This window comes from Plecotus auritus (genome assembly GCF_963455305.1).
Source record: "Plecotus auritus genome assembly, chromosome: 4".
NCBI lineage: Eukaryota > Metazoa > Chordata > Mammalia > Chiroptera > Vespertilionidae > Plecotus > Plecotus auritus.
Window position 1 is genome coordinate 31,827,699 of NC_137775.1, and position 16,702 is coordinate 31,844,400.

The 16,702-nt window shown below is 38.0% G+C and overlaps 1 protein-coding gene across 5 annotated transcripts in view; it reads left to right on the forward strand.

Moving 5' to 3' along the window:
- Positions 1 to 16,702, forward strand: part of UTRN (utrophin) — a 479,531-nt gene that overhangs the window by 257,659 nt on the left and 205,170 nt on the right. For 4 of the 5 annotated variants that reach the window (XM_080663479.1, XM_080663480.1, XM_080663478.1 and 1 more), the window contains one exon: positions 7,998 to 8,187. In XM_080663479.1, coding sequence (XP_080519605.1) covers positions 7,998 to 8,187 — 190 coding nt within the window. Of the gene's footprint in view, positions 1 to 7,997; positions 8,188 to 11,033; positions 11,660 to 16,702 lie in introns of those variants that run through there. The other variant, XM_080663482.1, reaches the window with a different exon arrangement.

Sequence of the window (16,702 nt, forward strand, 5' to 3'; positions counted from 1 at the left end):
CATTTATTAAGTCTGTTAGTTTTTTGATAGAGTCTTTCGGGTTTTTTATGTACAATATCATGTCATCTGCAAATAAGGACAGCTTTACTTCTTCTTTTCCAATTTGGATGCCTTTTATTTCTTCTTCTTGTCTAATTGCAATGGCTAATACTTCCAGTACTATGTCAAACAGGAGTGGTGAGAGTGGGCATCCTTGTCTTGTTCCTGTTCTTAGGGGAAATGGTTTTAGTTTTTGCCCATTGAGTATGATGTTAGCTGTGGGTTTATCATATATAGCTTTTATTATGTTGAGGTATGATCCTTCTATTCCCACCTTGTTGAGAGTTTTTATCAAGAAAGGGTGTTGGATTTTGTCAAATGCTTTTTCTGCATCAATTGATATGACTATGTGATTTTTATCTTTCAATTTGTTTATGTGATGTATCACATTTATTGATTTTCGGATATTGAACCATCCTTGCATTCCTGGGATAAACCCTACTTGGTCATGGTGTATGATCTTTCTGATGTACTGCTGGATCCGATTTGCTAGAATTTTGTTGAGGATTTTGGCATCTACATTCATGAGGGATATTGGCCTGTAATTCTCTTTCATTGTGTTGTCTTTATCTGGTTTTGGTATTAGGGTGATGCTGGCTTCATAGAAGGAGCTTGGAAGTGTTCCTTCCTCTTGAATTTTTTGCAATAGTCTGAGGAGGATAGGTTTTAGTTTTTCCTTGAATGTTTGGTAAAACTCTCCTGTGAAGCCGTCTGGCCCCGGGCTTTTGTTTGCCGGAAGCTCTTTGATGACTGCTTCAATTTCTTCCATAGTTACTGGCATATTGAGCTGTTTAGATTCTTCCTGATTGAGTTTTGGAAGGTTATATTTTTCTAGGAATATGTCCATTTCCTCCAGGTTGTCCAGTTTGTTGGAATAGAGTTGTTCGTAGTATTTTTTAACAATCCTTTGTATTTCGGCGGGATCTGTTGTTATTTCACCTCTTTCATTTCTGATTTTGTTTATTTGGGTCCTCTCTCTTTGCTTCTTGGTGAGCCTGGCTAGAGGTTCATCAATCTTGTTTATCCTTTCAAAGAACCAGCTCTTGGTTTTGTTGATCTTTTGTATTGTTTCTTTGGTCTCTATGTCGTTTATCTGTGCTCTGATCTTTATTATTTCCTTCCTTCTGCTTACACTGGGCTTTTCTTGTTGCTCTTTTTCTAACTCTTTGAGTTGTTGGGTTAGGTAATTTATTACCCCTGTTTCTTGTTTTTTGCAATAGGCTTGTAGAGCTATGAACTTCCCTCTCAAGACTGCTTTCGCTGTGTCCCATAGATTTTGGATTGTAGTGTTTTCATTGTCATTTGTTGCCATGATGTTTTTTATTTCTTCTTTGATCTCTCTGGTAACCCAGTCATGGTTTAATTGCATGCTGTTTAGTCTCCATGTGTTTGATTTCTTTGGGTTGTTTTTATTGTAGTTGATTTCCAGTTTTATGCCACTGTGGTCTGAGAAGATGCTTGATATGATTTCTATCTTCTTGAATTTGAAGAGACTTTGCCTATGTCCCAACATATGGTCTATCTTTGAAAATGACCCATGTGCACTTGAGAAGAATGTATATTCTGTGGCTTTGGGGTGAAATGTTCTGAAGATGTCAATTAATTCCATCTGGTCTAGTGAGTCATTTAGGATTGATGTTTCTTTGCTGATTTTTTGTTTAGAGGATTTGTCCAATGGTGATAGTGGGGTATTAAAGTCTCCTACTATGATTGTATTGCTGTCAATCTCTCCCTTGATATCCTCCAGGAGTTTTTTTATGTATTTGGGTGCTCCTGTATTGGGTGCATATATGTTTACCAGAGTTATTTCTTCTTGTTGGATTGCTCCCTTTAGTATTATGAAGTGGCCTTCCTTATCTCTTGTTATGTCCTTCACTTTGAGATCTAATTTGTCAGATATAAGTATTGCTATCCCAGCTTTTTTTTCAGTTCCATTTGCCTGGAAAACCTTTTTCCATCCCTTCACCCTCAGTCTGTGTGCGTCTTTTTTTCTGAGGTGGGTTTCTTGTAGACAGCAGATATATGGGTGGTGTTTTCTTATCCAATCCATTACCCTATGTCTTTTGATTGGGGCATTTAATCCATTTACATTTAAAGTTATTATTGATAGGTACTTATTTGTCGCCATTCCTATTCTTTACACCTGTGTTCCTTCTTCGCTTCCTATTTCTTTTTTTTTTTTTTTTACAGCAGACCCTTTAGCATTTCTTGCATTGCTGGTTTGGTGGTAATAAATTCCCTTAGTCCTTTTTTGTCTGTGAAGCTCCTGATTTCACCTTCAATTTTGATTGACAGCCTTGCTGGGTACAGTATTCTTGGATTCAGACCCTTCCTTTGCATGACTTTGTATATTTCATTCCATTCCCTTCTGGCCTGATGAGTTTCTGTTGAGAAATCAGTTGCTAGTCTGATGGGGGTTCCTTTGTATGTAACTTTCTGTCTCTCTCTGGCCGCTTTTAAGATTCTTACTTTGTCGTTGGTGTTTGCCAATTTAATTATAATGTGCCTTGGCGTCGGTCTTTTGGGGTTCATTTTGCTTGGGACTCTGTGAGCTTCTTGGATATGTGTGGGTTTTTTCTTCTCTATATCAGGAAAATTTTCTGTCATTATTTCTTCAAATAGGTTTTCTATTCCTTGCTCAGCTTCCTTTCCTTCTGGAACCCCTATTATGCGGATGTTGTTTTGTTTCGTGTTGTCCCAAAGTTCCCTTAGGCTCTCCTCCTGCCTTTTAATTTTTTTTTCTAGAAGTTGCTGTACTTGGGTATTTTTTCCCATCTTGTCTTCTAGCTCACTGATGCGGTCCTCTGCTTCTTCTAGTCTACTCTTGATGCTTTCTATTGAGTTCTTTACAGCAGCGATGTCATTTTTCATTTCTTCTTGGTTCTTCTTCATTTCCTCTTGGTTCTTGCTCATATTGTCGAATTTGTCTTCCATTCTTTTCAGCCACCTTATGACCATTTCTCTGAATTCTTTTTCTGGAAGGTTGCTTGCTTCCATTTCATTTACTTCCTTTTCTGATGATGCCTGCTTTTCTTTCATATGCGGGCTGTGTCTTTGTCTCCCCATGGTCTCTCTTCTCTGGGTGTCTGGTTATGTAGTTCTCTCTCTCCTGCGTCGATTTAAAGGCACAAAATACAGCACTACCAGGTACAACACACAAGGCACTGAACAGAAATGTATTCACGATATTAACAACCTCCAATAAAGGTGACCACCAGAGAAAGACAAATCAGGGGATAGTAGAGAAAGAAGAAGAGGAAAAAGAAAGAAAGAAGAAGAAGAAAAAAAAAAGGGGTGTCAAAATGAAATTGGGAAAAGGGAAAAAAAGAAGAAAAAAAAGTAAGAGAGACAAGAAAGAGACCAAGAGAGAAAGGGAAACAGACTATATATATTGGGGATAAAACTCCAATAGAACAATCACTTATCCCAGCAAATGCCAGCAACAAGTACCTGGGGATTAATACAAACTACAACACCAACTAATATTGAGTGAGGCAAGGGAAAACAGAAGCACTAAACAAACAAAAAAATAAACAAAAGAAGAATAAGCAAAACAATCTCACAAAAAAGCATAAAAATTCGATATAATCTACATTCAAACGAACAACAACAAAAGGACAGAGAGAAGAACAATTTTTTGGATAGTTAAGACAGCGAAGAGAGAGGTGTGTATGGACTTGGAGCAGGGGATTGGAGATTAGATATATAAGTAGGGTGAAATTTTAAAAGGGGGTAAACAGAAAAAATAGGGAAAATCTAAAGCAGGAAAGGGGTAAGATAAACAGGACACTGAAAAGGGAAAAGTGAGGAAGAGAGTGATGGCATAAAGGTAGATTTGAGATAGAGTAAAATGATGCTAAAGGAAAGATAAAAATAGAATGTAGAACATTAATCCCAAAACAAAATGAAGAGAAAATAAAATGACACTTAAAAAAAAAAAAAGATAAAATAGCAGTAGTAATAATACGGATTGAAAATAAAAATGTAATAATTATAAAGGTAAAATCAAGTGTGGAAAAAAATTAGTTTCTTGTAAAAGATGCAAAAAATGAAAATAAAAAAATAAAAAATAAAAATAAAATGTGGAGTAGTGAAGGTCATTCACTTCCTCTGTTGTTCTGTTTGGCACGCCTGTTTCTCAGTTTGGACAGTATTGCAGTTCCCTGCGTTCCACTGCTCTTCAGTGATGTAAGCCAGTCCTGATTTTAAGCAGGCGGTGTGTCTTAATTCGTATTCCTGTATTTTTGATTACACAAGGGTCAATTTGTGATTCAGCCCCTGGGTGGCAGTGTTTCTGGATTGACTTCCGGGTTTATCTATGGCCTCTCTAGGGAGTGTTAGAGCCTTCTTTCTCTGTGGCACTCACTACCGGTTTGTGGGAGTGGGCTGCCTCAGAGCTGGCTCTCCGATGGTCACTCCCCGCTCCGATCCCCAGGTTCCAGAAAAACAACTTTCCCCTGCAGTCTCCCAGGGTGTCCCCAACTGGGTGAACCTATGAATTGGGCTTAGTAATCAGAAGCAAGAATTTCAAGAGGAAAAAGCCCAAGTGTGCGCACTCCGTGGCTGCGCGTAAGTCTAGCACACCCCTGAAATTCTTAGGGTGTCCCTGCACTTCAGATCAAAATGGGTTGCTTTTTAGAGAGCCCTTCTGTTAGCAGCTCTGAGGACCCCCTTCCACATTCACAGATCACGCCAGCCCCAGCAGCCACCGATTTTTCTAGGCACAGACTTCCCTGGTCCTCCAGCTCCCGCAAAACGCGCGTTCCTCTCTAGCGCTGGGACCAGAGACCTCACCTTATCCCAGGCGAAATCTGACCTTTCCGTGGTGGAGTGTAGAGCTCCTCTGAACCCGTGTGTTTGCGCCAATTGGGGAGCGTTGTTCTGGGGCTCGCAGCTGTTCCGTGGGTGCCGCAGTTGTGGATTCTCAGGCTTCGGATAAGCTCCACTTTCAGGTTCCAGATGGCGGCGACTCCGCGTCCAAGCCCGCAGCTCCGGGAGGGGACCCAGCCGCAGTGGGAGCTGCCAGGTCAGGGGAACCCCGTCTAGCAGTCTCCCACCTTCTTCTGGAGTTCAGCTGTCCCCCAACTTGCCAACAAACACTCCTAGTGCGACCCTCAGCTGTTCTTTCTTTCTGCTCCGGGACAAGGCTCGGAACACGTCTGTCTATTCCGCCGCCATTTTTCTCCCCCTGTCCTCCTGTTTTTAGTTGTTTTTCTTTTTGGTTCTCTGATTGAGTGATTTTTTTCTACTCTATCTTCTAATTCACTGATCTCATCCTCAGCTTCCCCTAATCTGTTGTGTAATCCTCCAATGTGTTCTTTATTAGTGCTATGCCATTCTTTATTTCCAACCCTTCTTTCATAGTTGCTCTATCTTTTCTCATGCTGTTGAGCTTCTTTGACATCATTATTCTAAACTGTACATCTGATAAATTTCTTATCTCCATTTTGTTTAACTCTTCTTCTGGAGAATTCTTTTGTTCTTTTATTTGTTTTGTTTTTTCTCCCCATTTTGGCTGCCTGTTTGCATTTCTATCTATATATTAGGCAGATCTGCGGTTACTCCCAATATCTCTAGTGCAGGACAATGTCAAATGCTGTTTCTGACTGGCCCTGAGTCTCCTGTTTGGAACTATCAATAATCCACAATTTGTGCTCCCTCTGCTGGGTCTAGGTGCCTTTGGGAAGGACCAAGTTGTGCACCAAAGTCTGCTTTTCCTAGCTCCATCTCCAGAAGGAGATCAGGCAAAGACTCAAAACCTCCAGAGATCTTCCTCTGCCTGTAGTCTGATTGTTATCAGCTTTGATTTGCGTCAGTCTATTGACCACGGGGTGGGGTGAGAGATCTTCCAAGAGGGTGTGGCAATTGCCTTTTTCCCAGGCAACAACCACCTGGATAGCAAGGTCTGCCAGAGAAAGATGTCTTCGCAGGATGAGGGAATGACTCAGCATAGGAAACTGGGGTGGCTGCCCTCTGAGCTCCAAACCCAGAGCCTCCAACCTTGGAATTTGCTCACTCAGCTCCAGTCCACTCTGCCCTTTCTCTGTCAGAGCCCAAGGTGAGTAGCTGCACACGAAATTTTGTGTATTGGCTCTTTTAGAGGGTGCCTGCACTTCCAGTACTCTCTCCCTGGCAGACAGCAGCCCTCCTTCTTTTCTCAGCCAGATGTTATGTGGGCACCATTCTCAGTTCTGGTGCTCTGGGCGGGGAGTGCAGCTTGGGGTTTTGACCCCAGAGTCTCCAGTGGGAATCCCCCACAGCTGAGATATCCCTCTGGCACTTCAGCTGCTGTCTGTGAAAGCCAGGCCAGCCCTTTTGTACCTCTGTACTTCCTAGCAGTTTCTATGCAGTCTCCACTTTCCATCTTGGTTATCTCTCAGCTAGTCCTCAGTTGATTTTTCAGGGTGGTTCTTCTGTACTTTGGTTGTATTTCCTGGGAGAGTGTCAGTGTAGCTCCACTTACTCCACTGCCATTTTTAATCTCTTCTCTAGCTGTGGCTTAAGAGATTATAGCAAAATCTGTCACAGTGCTAATTTAAAAAAATATGATATAGTTTATATACCATTCAGTTCACCATTTAAAGCAGGGGTGGGGAACATCTGGCCCATGGGCCTTGGAAGGCCCACAGAATCTTTTGGTCTGGCCCTGCCAAGGAATTAGGGTTGAGTTAATTAAATGTTTGACCAAATATAGCAGGCTAAATTTTAAGTTGATAATTTTGTGTGGCCTGTGAATGATGTTATAAATATCCAAATGACCCTTGGCAGAAAAAGGTTCCCCACCCCTGGTAAAGTATACAGTTAAGTGGACTTCAGTGTATTTACCATGTTGTAAAAACATCACCATACTCTTAATTTTTGTACATTTTATCACCACTAAATGAAACCCACCACTTATTAGCAGTCATTCTCCATTGCCTCCACTCCCAGTCCTAGTCAACAACTAATTGGCTTTCTTTCCCTATGGATTTACCTTTTTTGGCAATATTTCATAGAAATGAAATTGCACTATATGGAGCATTTTGTATCTGTTTTCTTTCACTTGGCATAATGTTTTCAAGGTTCATCCATGTTGTAGCATTTATTGATACTTCATTCCTTTTCATGGCTGAATAATATTTTCTGTATGAATATATTACATTTTGTTTATCAATCCCCCCCTCAACTGATAGATATTTGGGTTGATTGTACCATTTGGCTATTATAAATAATGCTGCTATAATTATTTGTGTACAAGTTTTTGAGCGGACATATGTTTTCAGATCTCTTGAGTTTAAATACCTGGGAGTAAAATCATTTGTATCCATTTAAAAATTAGGTTGTTTGTTTTCTTATTATGGAGCTTTGATGTCTATAAAGTTTTAAAGGTTGATACAGTGTGTGTATCTCTTAAATCATGAAACTCTAGAATAGTTCTTTGTAGATTAAATGAATGGCATATAAAAGCTTGATATCCAATGTCTTCCAAGAATAATATTATTAAACCAACTTAAAGAACCAGTTTGTATTGATAATATAAAGCTAGCTCTTTAAGTTATTTTTATTTTAGCTTAAAAGTTTCTTCAGATGCTATTTCTTATAGAATTCATTTAGTCACTCATTGTGTACATATTCATTGGTATTGCCTTTTGTGTCATGCATTATACTAAGGTATTGAAATAAAACATATGGGGAATAACATACAATTATGAGTTATAAAAATGTAGTCATAATTATTTTGTGATATGAATGTGATTTTTATTGAGTTATGCCTCTCTCCCTCTTCTTCTCCTCACAATTCACATTATCCTTCCATTATGGATTATTCAAGACACACATGAATAAATACCCCAATTCCGTTAGGTGCTTGAAGAAATTGAGGTCCTTTGAGGCTATCTGTTGATTTTTTTCTTTAGTGTGTCATGATGAAGCGTGTCACACTGTAAGTAATGGAGACTTGCCCATCTTGTTCCTTGCAGCGTTGCTGACAGACAGAATTCCTTGGAGGCTGAACTGAGGGCAGTGCAGGCCTCTCGCAGGGACCTGGAGAATTTCCTAAAGTGGTTACAAGAAGCAGAAACCACAGTGAATGTGCTTGCAGATGCCTCTCAGCGGGAGCATGCTCTTCAGGACACTGTCTTGGCCAAGGAGCTCACACAACAAATGCAGGCAAGTGCCCAGAAAAATGTGACCAGTGCTTGTTTACCATTAAGATTTATTACCATTCAAAAGTGAGGTCGTCACCTTATCCTGTTATGGCATCCATACTCTCCTGTGAATAATTGGTTTTTGGAAATAAGATCTGTAAAATACACTTACTTAGTAATTGGGAAAAACACTTTGTTTTACGGAAGTAATAATTGTTTATTTAGACTTCTAGACTTACAGCTATTCTGTTTTCTATCATTTTAAGCCCTGTTACAGTTAGCCTTATTGAATCTTACATTATAAGAACATTTCCTCTTAATATGAAGTTGTTTCATTCTCCGTTTATTATAAATACTTAATATAAAAGCTGTAAAGACTCTATGGCTTAGTTTACAACTAAGAACATTGGGCTTGAAGGTATTACTTTTATGTCTTCGGCTTGATAAATATGTTGTATTCAGTCTCAGGTTCAAGTTTTCCTTCTACACAAAATGTGGTAGGTAATACAAAACCTTTCCTTTAAAAAAGTTTATGAGGAATCTTATGAAGCACATCTGCTTTTCTGTCCTCAAATACAGGTGAGTCAGTGTCCTTGAACTCCCATTTTCTTTGTGTAGAATAACTTATTTTTGTCAATCACAGGCCATCTCACCTAGAACTTGCTTGAAAATCTGCTTTGATGGAGAAATCTTGCTATTTTATATTTTAACCTGGTGCCAATGAAGAGAAGTCATTAGAGGATATTAAGCAATAGGGTGATGCAATGAGATTTTTATTTTACAGGAATCTAGCTGATGAGGAATGAGTCTGAACTGGGCAAGACTGAGCAGAGCAGTCTGTTAGGATATCTTGTAGCCAACTGCTCAGAGGTGATAATGACCAGGAATGAGGCAATAGCAGGGGGCATACACCTAACAACTTGATAGTAAGGGTCCACTAAGGGAAGGGGAAGAGGTGGAGAGACAGAAGCTTGCCAGGTGTTATTAGAGCCTGAGATTAGGAATACAGGAAAATAAAATGTCAGGGCAGCAGTGCAGGTGATGGAATGGGACATTTCATTTCGACTATGTTGAAATGAGGCATTTGTGTAACATCCAGGAGAGATGCCTGGTGTGCAGTTGTCACTATGGAACTGTATTCAGATGAGAGACTTTGACCAAAGACTCAGAGAAACTTTTTGTTGTTGTTTTTGAATGAAAGTCTGTTATTGACTTCCCACTTTATCTATTAACTCAAATGCATTTATTCATGATTTTCACGCCCACATTCTAACACATTATCATTTTAATTATTTTTTTTTAAATGTGAGCTTTACCTTTTACCAGTGCCAATGAGCCTAGATGCTCTGATTCTCTCCCGGGTAAAATCATGCTGCCTTGCTCCTTTTCTGGGTAGTGTTATAACAGGTGGCTGGTCTTGTTCTCTAACAATATGTGTTTGTACTTACTATTTTTTCATCTCTGTTTTCTCTTTCAGCCTAATTTTCATCCTCTTGTTCGATAGGTTCAGACTTTGATCAAATCTTCCCCTGTACCCAGCTCCATACCCAGCATAGTGTTTGCGGGGGAGATACATACCTGTACCCTGGAAACTTCCCCTGTTGGTTTACGGGCAGGAATTACAACTTCATGTTTTTTGATAACAGTTTTATTGACATATAATTCATATTCCATACAATTTGCCCATTTAAAAAGTACAATTTGATTGTTTTTAGTGTACTCCACAATTATGCAACCATCATTGCAATCAAATTAGAACATTTTCATCACCTCTGAAAGGAACCCTGTACCCCTTAGCTATCAGTCTCCCATTTGCAGCTTCCTAATCCCCCAGCCCTAAATAATCACTAACCTAATTTCTGTTTCTATATATTTGCTTAATAACTTAGTATTTTTAACTGACTGCTATCATCAACTGACTGCTTCTCTTCCGACTTTGCCTTTGTGTAGCTACTTTGATATTGCTAGCCTATCCATAAGGAGGCAGTATAGGCTCTCAGTATAGACATACGTGGGAAAACACAATATACAAGCAGAAGCCTACCAAAACACTGCTTGATAAACACAACTCTCTCTGACCAGAAAGGGACTTAAATCAGGCTAAAATCAAGGACTGAGAAGGCAAAAGAAGTAAAACATACTTTAAATATTGTGCTTCTTTTAGAAAATCATGGTAATAGCAGAGAAAGGCAAAAAGGCAACATTTCCTGGGTTATTAGTTTGAGCAGGACACTGATAATGAGAAACGTCTGGGTCCTATTTTCGGCTGTGCCCTTTGACTCAGTCATTTAATCATTCTGGGTTATTTTTGCTGATTTCCTAAAAGTGCTTTCCCCCACTGGATATGTATAGTGGCCTTCAAGCTGCAATTTGAGAAAATGCATCTCAAGTTGTACACATGCCTATGAAAGTCAAAAATTCTGTACTTGGTTTTTACATCATATAATCATGTCTTCTATTTCTTACTCATTAAACTAAAACAGCTCCATGACATGAAATGAGATCATGAAGATGTTGTCTATGGGGAAATGTGGTCATTTGGAATGTTCGGTAGTCAGTTACAGACTTTTATGTTTTATTATCTTTGCTGTTAAATTAGAGGAGTCTTAACCTGACATTCGAATTGGATTTCAAATGGCTTTCCTCCTAGGTAGCATCTGTGACTCTCCTTTTAGGGCGCCTAGGTAAAGCCACAGACCCCCCCTGCAGGTATTTTTCTTTTGTTTTGTTTTAGATCTTGTTCTGAGACCTGTCGCCAGGTGATTTATTAGCACTTAACGGAGAGGCTGATATCATTAGAGTTAGGTACCTTCTGCTCTTCTCAAGATTTATAACAGGGTCTGTTCACTCATCTCACAGAGCACGGCCAGAGCTGCGTTTAGTCCGGTGGTGAATGCATCCCTCTGTACAGTCAGAGAGTGAATGCTACTTGATCTCTTAATACAAACCCGCTAGGAGGCATGCACCGCAGTGGTGATGTGTTGAATCTCTGTTCCCAGGGGGTGTCTGCCTCGTATCTGCAGCTTTTATGTTTCACTTAATATCCTTTTTGGCTACTGAGCGCGCTCCTCTCCAGCAGCAGGCAGCGTTTGGCTGCTCAACTTGCTTCGTTTCCTGGCCATGCCTGGCTGAGCAAGTACTGGCTGGGAGCATCTGCTGGGGGGCTTTCTGGGTGCCGTCTGCATACGTTTTTTAAATTGAGAAGAAGTTGAAGGCATAGCAGCCTCCTTTTGCCAAGAACCTGAGCCCCTGTTATCTTTCAAATGCATTCCTGGAAACGAGCATGCTCAGAGAACTGGCAAATCATTGTCCAGTGACCAGGAGGAAATGATCATTGCTCTTCATTTATAATGCAAATTCTGAGGTGTCTCCAGAAGTGTGGTAAACTTAAAATGATGGCTGTGGTGAGAACGTCTCTGCAGAAAGTTGTGGTTTTGTTACATCGGTTACAAAGGATGGCAGTTTCTTCTCCTCGGTATCAGAAGCTCTGTAAGGTAACTGGTGATTGAAAATAATTCTGACAATTCTACTGTTTCTCAGGCTCTCCAAACTAATCTCTCAGGGTTCTCACCCAGGAAAGGCTCCTTTCCTCAGGGGCGGAAAAAGCTGCTAAGTGAACTGCTGATTACATTTGTTTAAGAATCAGGAACCCCCAGTACTGCTTTGTGCTTATTTTATTTTGCAGCTGACAAAATCTTCTGAGAAGGGCTAGTGAACTGTTTGAAGAAAATACAGCCAAACTACTTTTATCAAGACCTGTTACCTCTGTGATACTTTGCAGTGTCTTAATATTGAGTGGCACGTTAGCCTTATGAAAATGTTGGTAAATTTAAAAGAAGAGTTTAGAATAATCTTTCAGTAGGTTACTTAAAAACTGTGCATCTCTTTATAGCTATTTTTTTATTTGAAAAATTAAAGCACATCTTCAAAACGATTAGACTTACTCTCATCATACTGTATCCCCTATATTCGTGAGTCTTCCTGTATTACAGTTTCACTTAAAGAACTTAATTTTATTTGGACAGGTAGATTAAGTACCCTTGCAAGAGGCAACTTGTTTGACAGTTGCAAATTTCAAATACCACGTCATCCTAAACATAAACCATTGAGTGAGTGCCTGTATTTTTTAAAGTTAGCTATTATATTTTTGATCATAGTTTTGTTTATTTAAACTATGTTCACACTATCTCATTACTTTTGTTAAAAATTGGAGCGATTTCATATAAAAGGAAGGAATTACAACAGGAATGTTAAAGCAATTTATATAGTACAATGTAAATTGTGTAATACTCTGCCTTCACCTCATGTTCTTAGTACCATTTCCAAGAATGTAGATTATTGTTCCCTGAGCTGCCCAAACTCATTTGTAATTGGAACAACTGTCTGTAGGACAATAGTATGTTCATGATGATATAAAATATGACAGGTCCAAGCACCTAAATTGTGCATATTATGTAGCAGCAGACTGGGGGTGGGAGAGGAAGGCAGTATTCTATTAACTTTATCACATCATATTTTTATTTCTTATAGTTTGGTCAATTAAATGTATTTCTGTCTGAAAACATTTTCTTTGAAAAGTTTTAGGAGACAGATTAAGGTAGAAGGGTATTTTAAGAAATTCTTAGAAATGTTTCATTTGCATAAGAAGCTAATGAAAAGTTAATGTAACTTAATAATTAATTAATTGTAAAAATTTGTAAATTAATGATTTCATTGTGTTGTCTTTTGGTCCACTTCAGAGAATAAATTTATCCTGGTAAAACATTTGTGTATTATATGAACAGGTAGTTTTGATAATAGAGAAGTGAGGCTCATTCACTAATGTATGTTGTTTTATCTTTTTAACTTCAAATGTGAATGTGTAAAGCATCCATTTTCTATTAGTTGGGTCATTTTTCTGATTCATTTGTATGCATACTTTCACAAAATCAGGTAATTTTTTTCAAGTCCTGTGACCCTAAGTATTTAGTCTGAGGTCTGAAGCAGTAGAAGTTCAAATACTGGACAAAGTTGTTTAATTACTTTCATAATCATACCCAAAATAAACAGAAGTTCAGTAACTGAAATCATTGGGTAAATTAATTCCCATCAGAAATACTCTTTGAGCAGACTTCTTGAGATTTACAATTTCCTAAAGAAACCATTACAGTTAAAATGTTTAGAATAAATGGTGCTTTATTTCCTTTTAGAAAATTAAAATTTGCAGTTAAAATTATATCTTCCACATTTTTTTTCACAGATACAAAATTAACAACTGCCCAGATAATAAAATAAGAAATATACAATTCCAGTACTTTCCAGTAGGTGTCAATGTAAGGCAATGATATATGAGATTTTGCCTAAAGAACTGCAAATCCAGAATAGGAAGTGGCACAATTACTATGACATAAATCAGCTAGCAACAGATATAATTTATTTGCTTGGTTATATTTTAAAAACTGATCTTAGTTATTGACTGTGTTAACTCATATGATATAAATAAAAGTTTAGTTGCAGAATTAAATATTAACAGTTGCCATCTCAAATACTGACACAAGTATCTGTACCAACTACAAATAGTTAATTGTAGTACCTGAAGGTCTAAATAAGCTTGGTATTTATTTGCTTCAAGACACCACAAATTCTGTTCTTAAATTGTAAATGCTGTAATGACTTCATCTCTACCTATACCTCCTACATTCTCTAAATTTAGTTTCTGAGAAAATAAATGCTGTAAGTTTCAGTGTTTCTTCATAAAAATATAGAGGCAGTCTATTGTAAATATACCACAGACTGACATGAATGAGAAAAAATGTATAACCTAAGGGAGACATGACTATTTTAAATTTATGTTGGCATTTTAATCTCCCCCTTTTTGTCCTTTTTTGGATCTTTCTTTTTACATATCATATGGAAATTCTATCTTTTTAAAAATTAAATTTATTGGGAAATTCTGTCTTTTACCAGACATTTTCTGCCATGGTACTTTGTCTTTGCTTATTTTCATACTTGTCTTGAGTGTCAGAAAATAGCTTGTGTTGCATAATTGAAAATTTGTGTTAAATATTCTCATTTTGTGTTTATCCCCTCATGTACATTTTGAAAAGAGGGGAGAAATGAAAAGAGGCACTTGGAATCCACAGCTCTCAGAGTTAAAATATGCTTCCCCCTCTCTCACCCAAGTCACACATTCACTTGTATTTTTTTGCTTTTAAAAATATTTCTTTTTGGTTGTACATCCCATAAAATTTGGTCAGGAAACAGAAACATAAGCTTCTGCTTTCTTGGAGATATAATTAGCAGCATTGAAATTGCCCCAATGACCTAAAATTACCTCATCCTGAATGCTAATTTTTCCAGATTTGGTTTTCATTGCTTAGGAGCCTTTAAAATACTGACTATAAAAATATTTTTTCTTCTAATACAGCACAGTAATGATTTATTTAAAGAATTAATATTCATTTGTTTTTATTGTCATCTGATTATTTGGGGTTATTTTATCATTAAATCTTTGGATTAAAAGTTGATTGAATTATGTTGAATCTGAAAGGAATTTTGTAAGTCCTGATTTTTTTCTCTAGTGCCAATTTTCATAAAATACTTATTCATCGAGGACATGGTAAAAGCAGCTTTTGTAGATTGAGATATAAACCATCACAAAAAAATGAGAAAAATATAAAATTCATGTTATAAATTGAATTTCTTATGATTTAAGCTTTTAAAAATTTTAATTTAAATAATGTTTTATTTGCCCGCATGTATATGGAAATTACTCTAGTTTACATGGTTTTAATAATCTCCAAACTCTTTTAATCATGTAGCACTATCAGTAAAATATTTTAATCATCTCTATCCATTTAGAAATTATACACTATGCTATGGTAAAATCACATATTAAATATTAGTAGAGCCTAATTTTGTTCTTACTCTCTCCTTGCAACCCAATCGGATGTCTTTTTCTCTCTGTGTGGTATACACATGCCATTTTGGCGACTTCTGATTCACACATAACAGTGAATGAGTGCTGATCTCAAAATCATGCTGAAAACCCAGGTCTTTTGTGGTATCAGAGCAGCTGCCTCTGAGCACTCTGTGAAAATAGAAGTAGACCAGGAGATTCCACCTGGCAGGTCTGGATTAATGGGTGATGTCTACAAAAGGCTTGCTGTGTCTGTATGTGTGTCCGTGTGTGTGTGTGTGTGTGTGTGTGTGTGTGTGTGTGTGTGTGTGTGTGTGTTTACATACAGACACTAAAGAGCTGTGTGGAGGCTGAATATATGACCATGATAGCACAGAGTCTCTGAACAGATTTTCACATTCACTGATGAAGAAAGTTCACACATCATTTTTCACCTGCATGTATGGGCCCCCTTTATTTAGAGGTAGTTAAGGTTGAATATACGTTTTTAAAGAAGACATAAAATGCAATGGTGTATAACTTACACCCCATAAAGGTAAATTATGTTTTTTATTCCTTCAAGTTCCCCTACTCTTTTTTTTAGATTGAAAACTTGCCTATTCTTGAATAATTAAATCCTAGGGCACTGGAGCTTTTCTTTGTCATGATCTGAATGTTGGGATGTATATATTTTAAGGGCAGCTCTCAGACTCCCTCCATTTCTTTCCATAATCAAATCACACACATACCAGTATTGTTTGAACTGCAGAAAAGGTCAGAATCCTGGTCTCTAGCCTGGAGGTAGAACTCTAGTTGATCAAATGAGCATTGTCTCTTCTTAGTTTTATGACAAAATTCTTATTTTGGTTAGTTCAGAAGATTTGTGAAGGTATTTAATAGGGAAAAAAAGCCAAATGTGGAAGGATTTGCCTGCATCTCGTGTGACTTCGTTGATGCTTTAGGCCTGTTGCATCAAAGCTGTATGGGCACCTGGGTAGATGCCTTTCCTTCCTCTCCCTCTAGTTCAGGGGTGGGCAAACTTTTTGACTCGAGGGCCACAATGGGTTCTTAAACTGGACCGGAGGGCTGGAACAAAAGCATGGATGGAGTGTTTGTGTGTACTAATATAAATTCAAAGTAAAGAAGCGGAGGGGAGAGCAAGAGAACCGGATAGAACAGCCGGATCCGGCCCGCGGGCCGTAGTTTGCCCACGGCTGCGAGTCTAGTTCCACACTCGCTCAGTGGGTTGAAATTACAGATAAAAGTGAATGAGTCAAGAGAGACAACACCTACATCCCTATTTGTCATCAGGTAACAGCAGGCCCCCTCATCTATGCTCTCACTTTTCTCACTTACCCATGGTCAGCCGTGGGCTGAAAATATTAAATAGAAATTTCCAGAAAGAAACAATTTGTGAATTTTAAGTTTTGCTTCACTTCTGGTAGCATGATGAACTCATGCACCATCCAGCATTGTCCTGCCCGGGATGTGAATCATCTCTTTGTCCAGTATATCCATACTATACATAGAATATAATACTTTGAGAGAGAGACCACATTCACATAAATTTTATTACAGTATAGTGTTATTATTGTTCTACTTTATTATTAGTTATTATTGTTAACCTCTTACTGTGCCTAGTTTATAAGTTTATCATAGG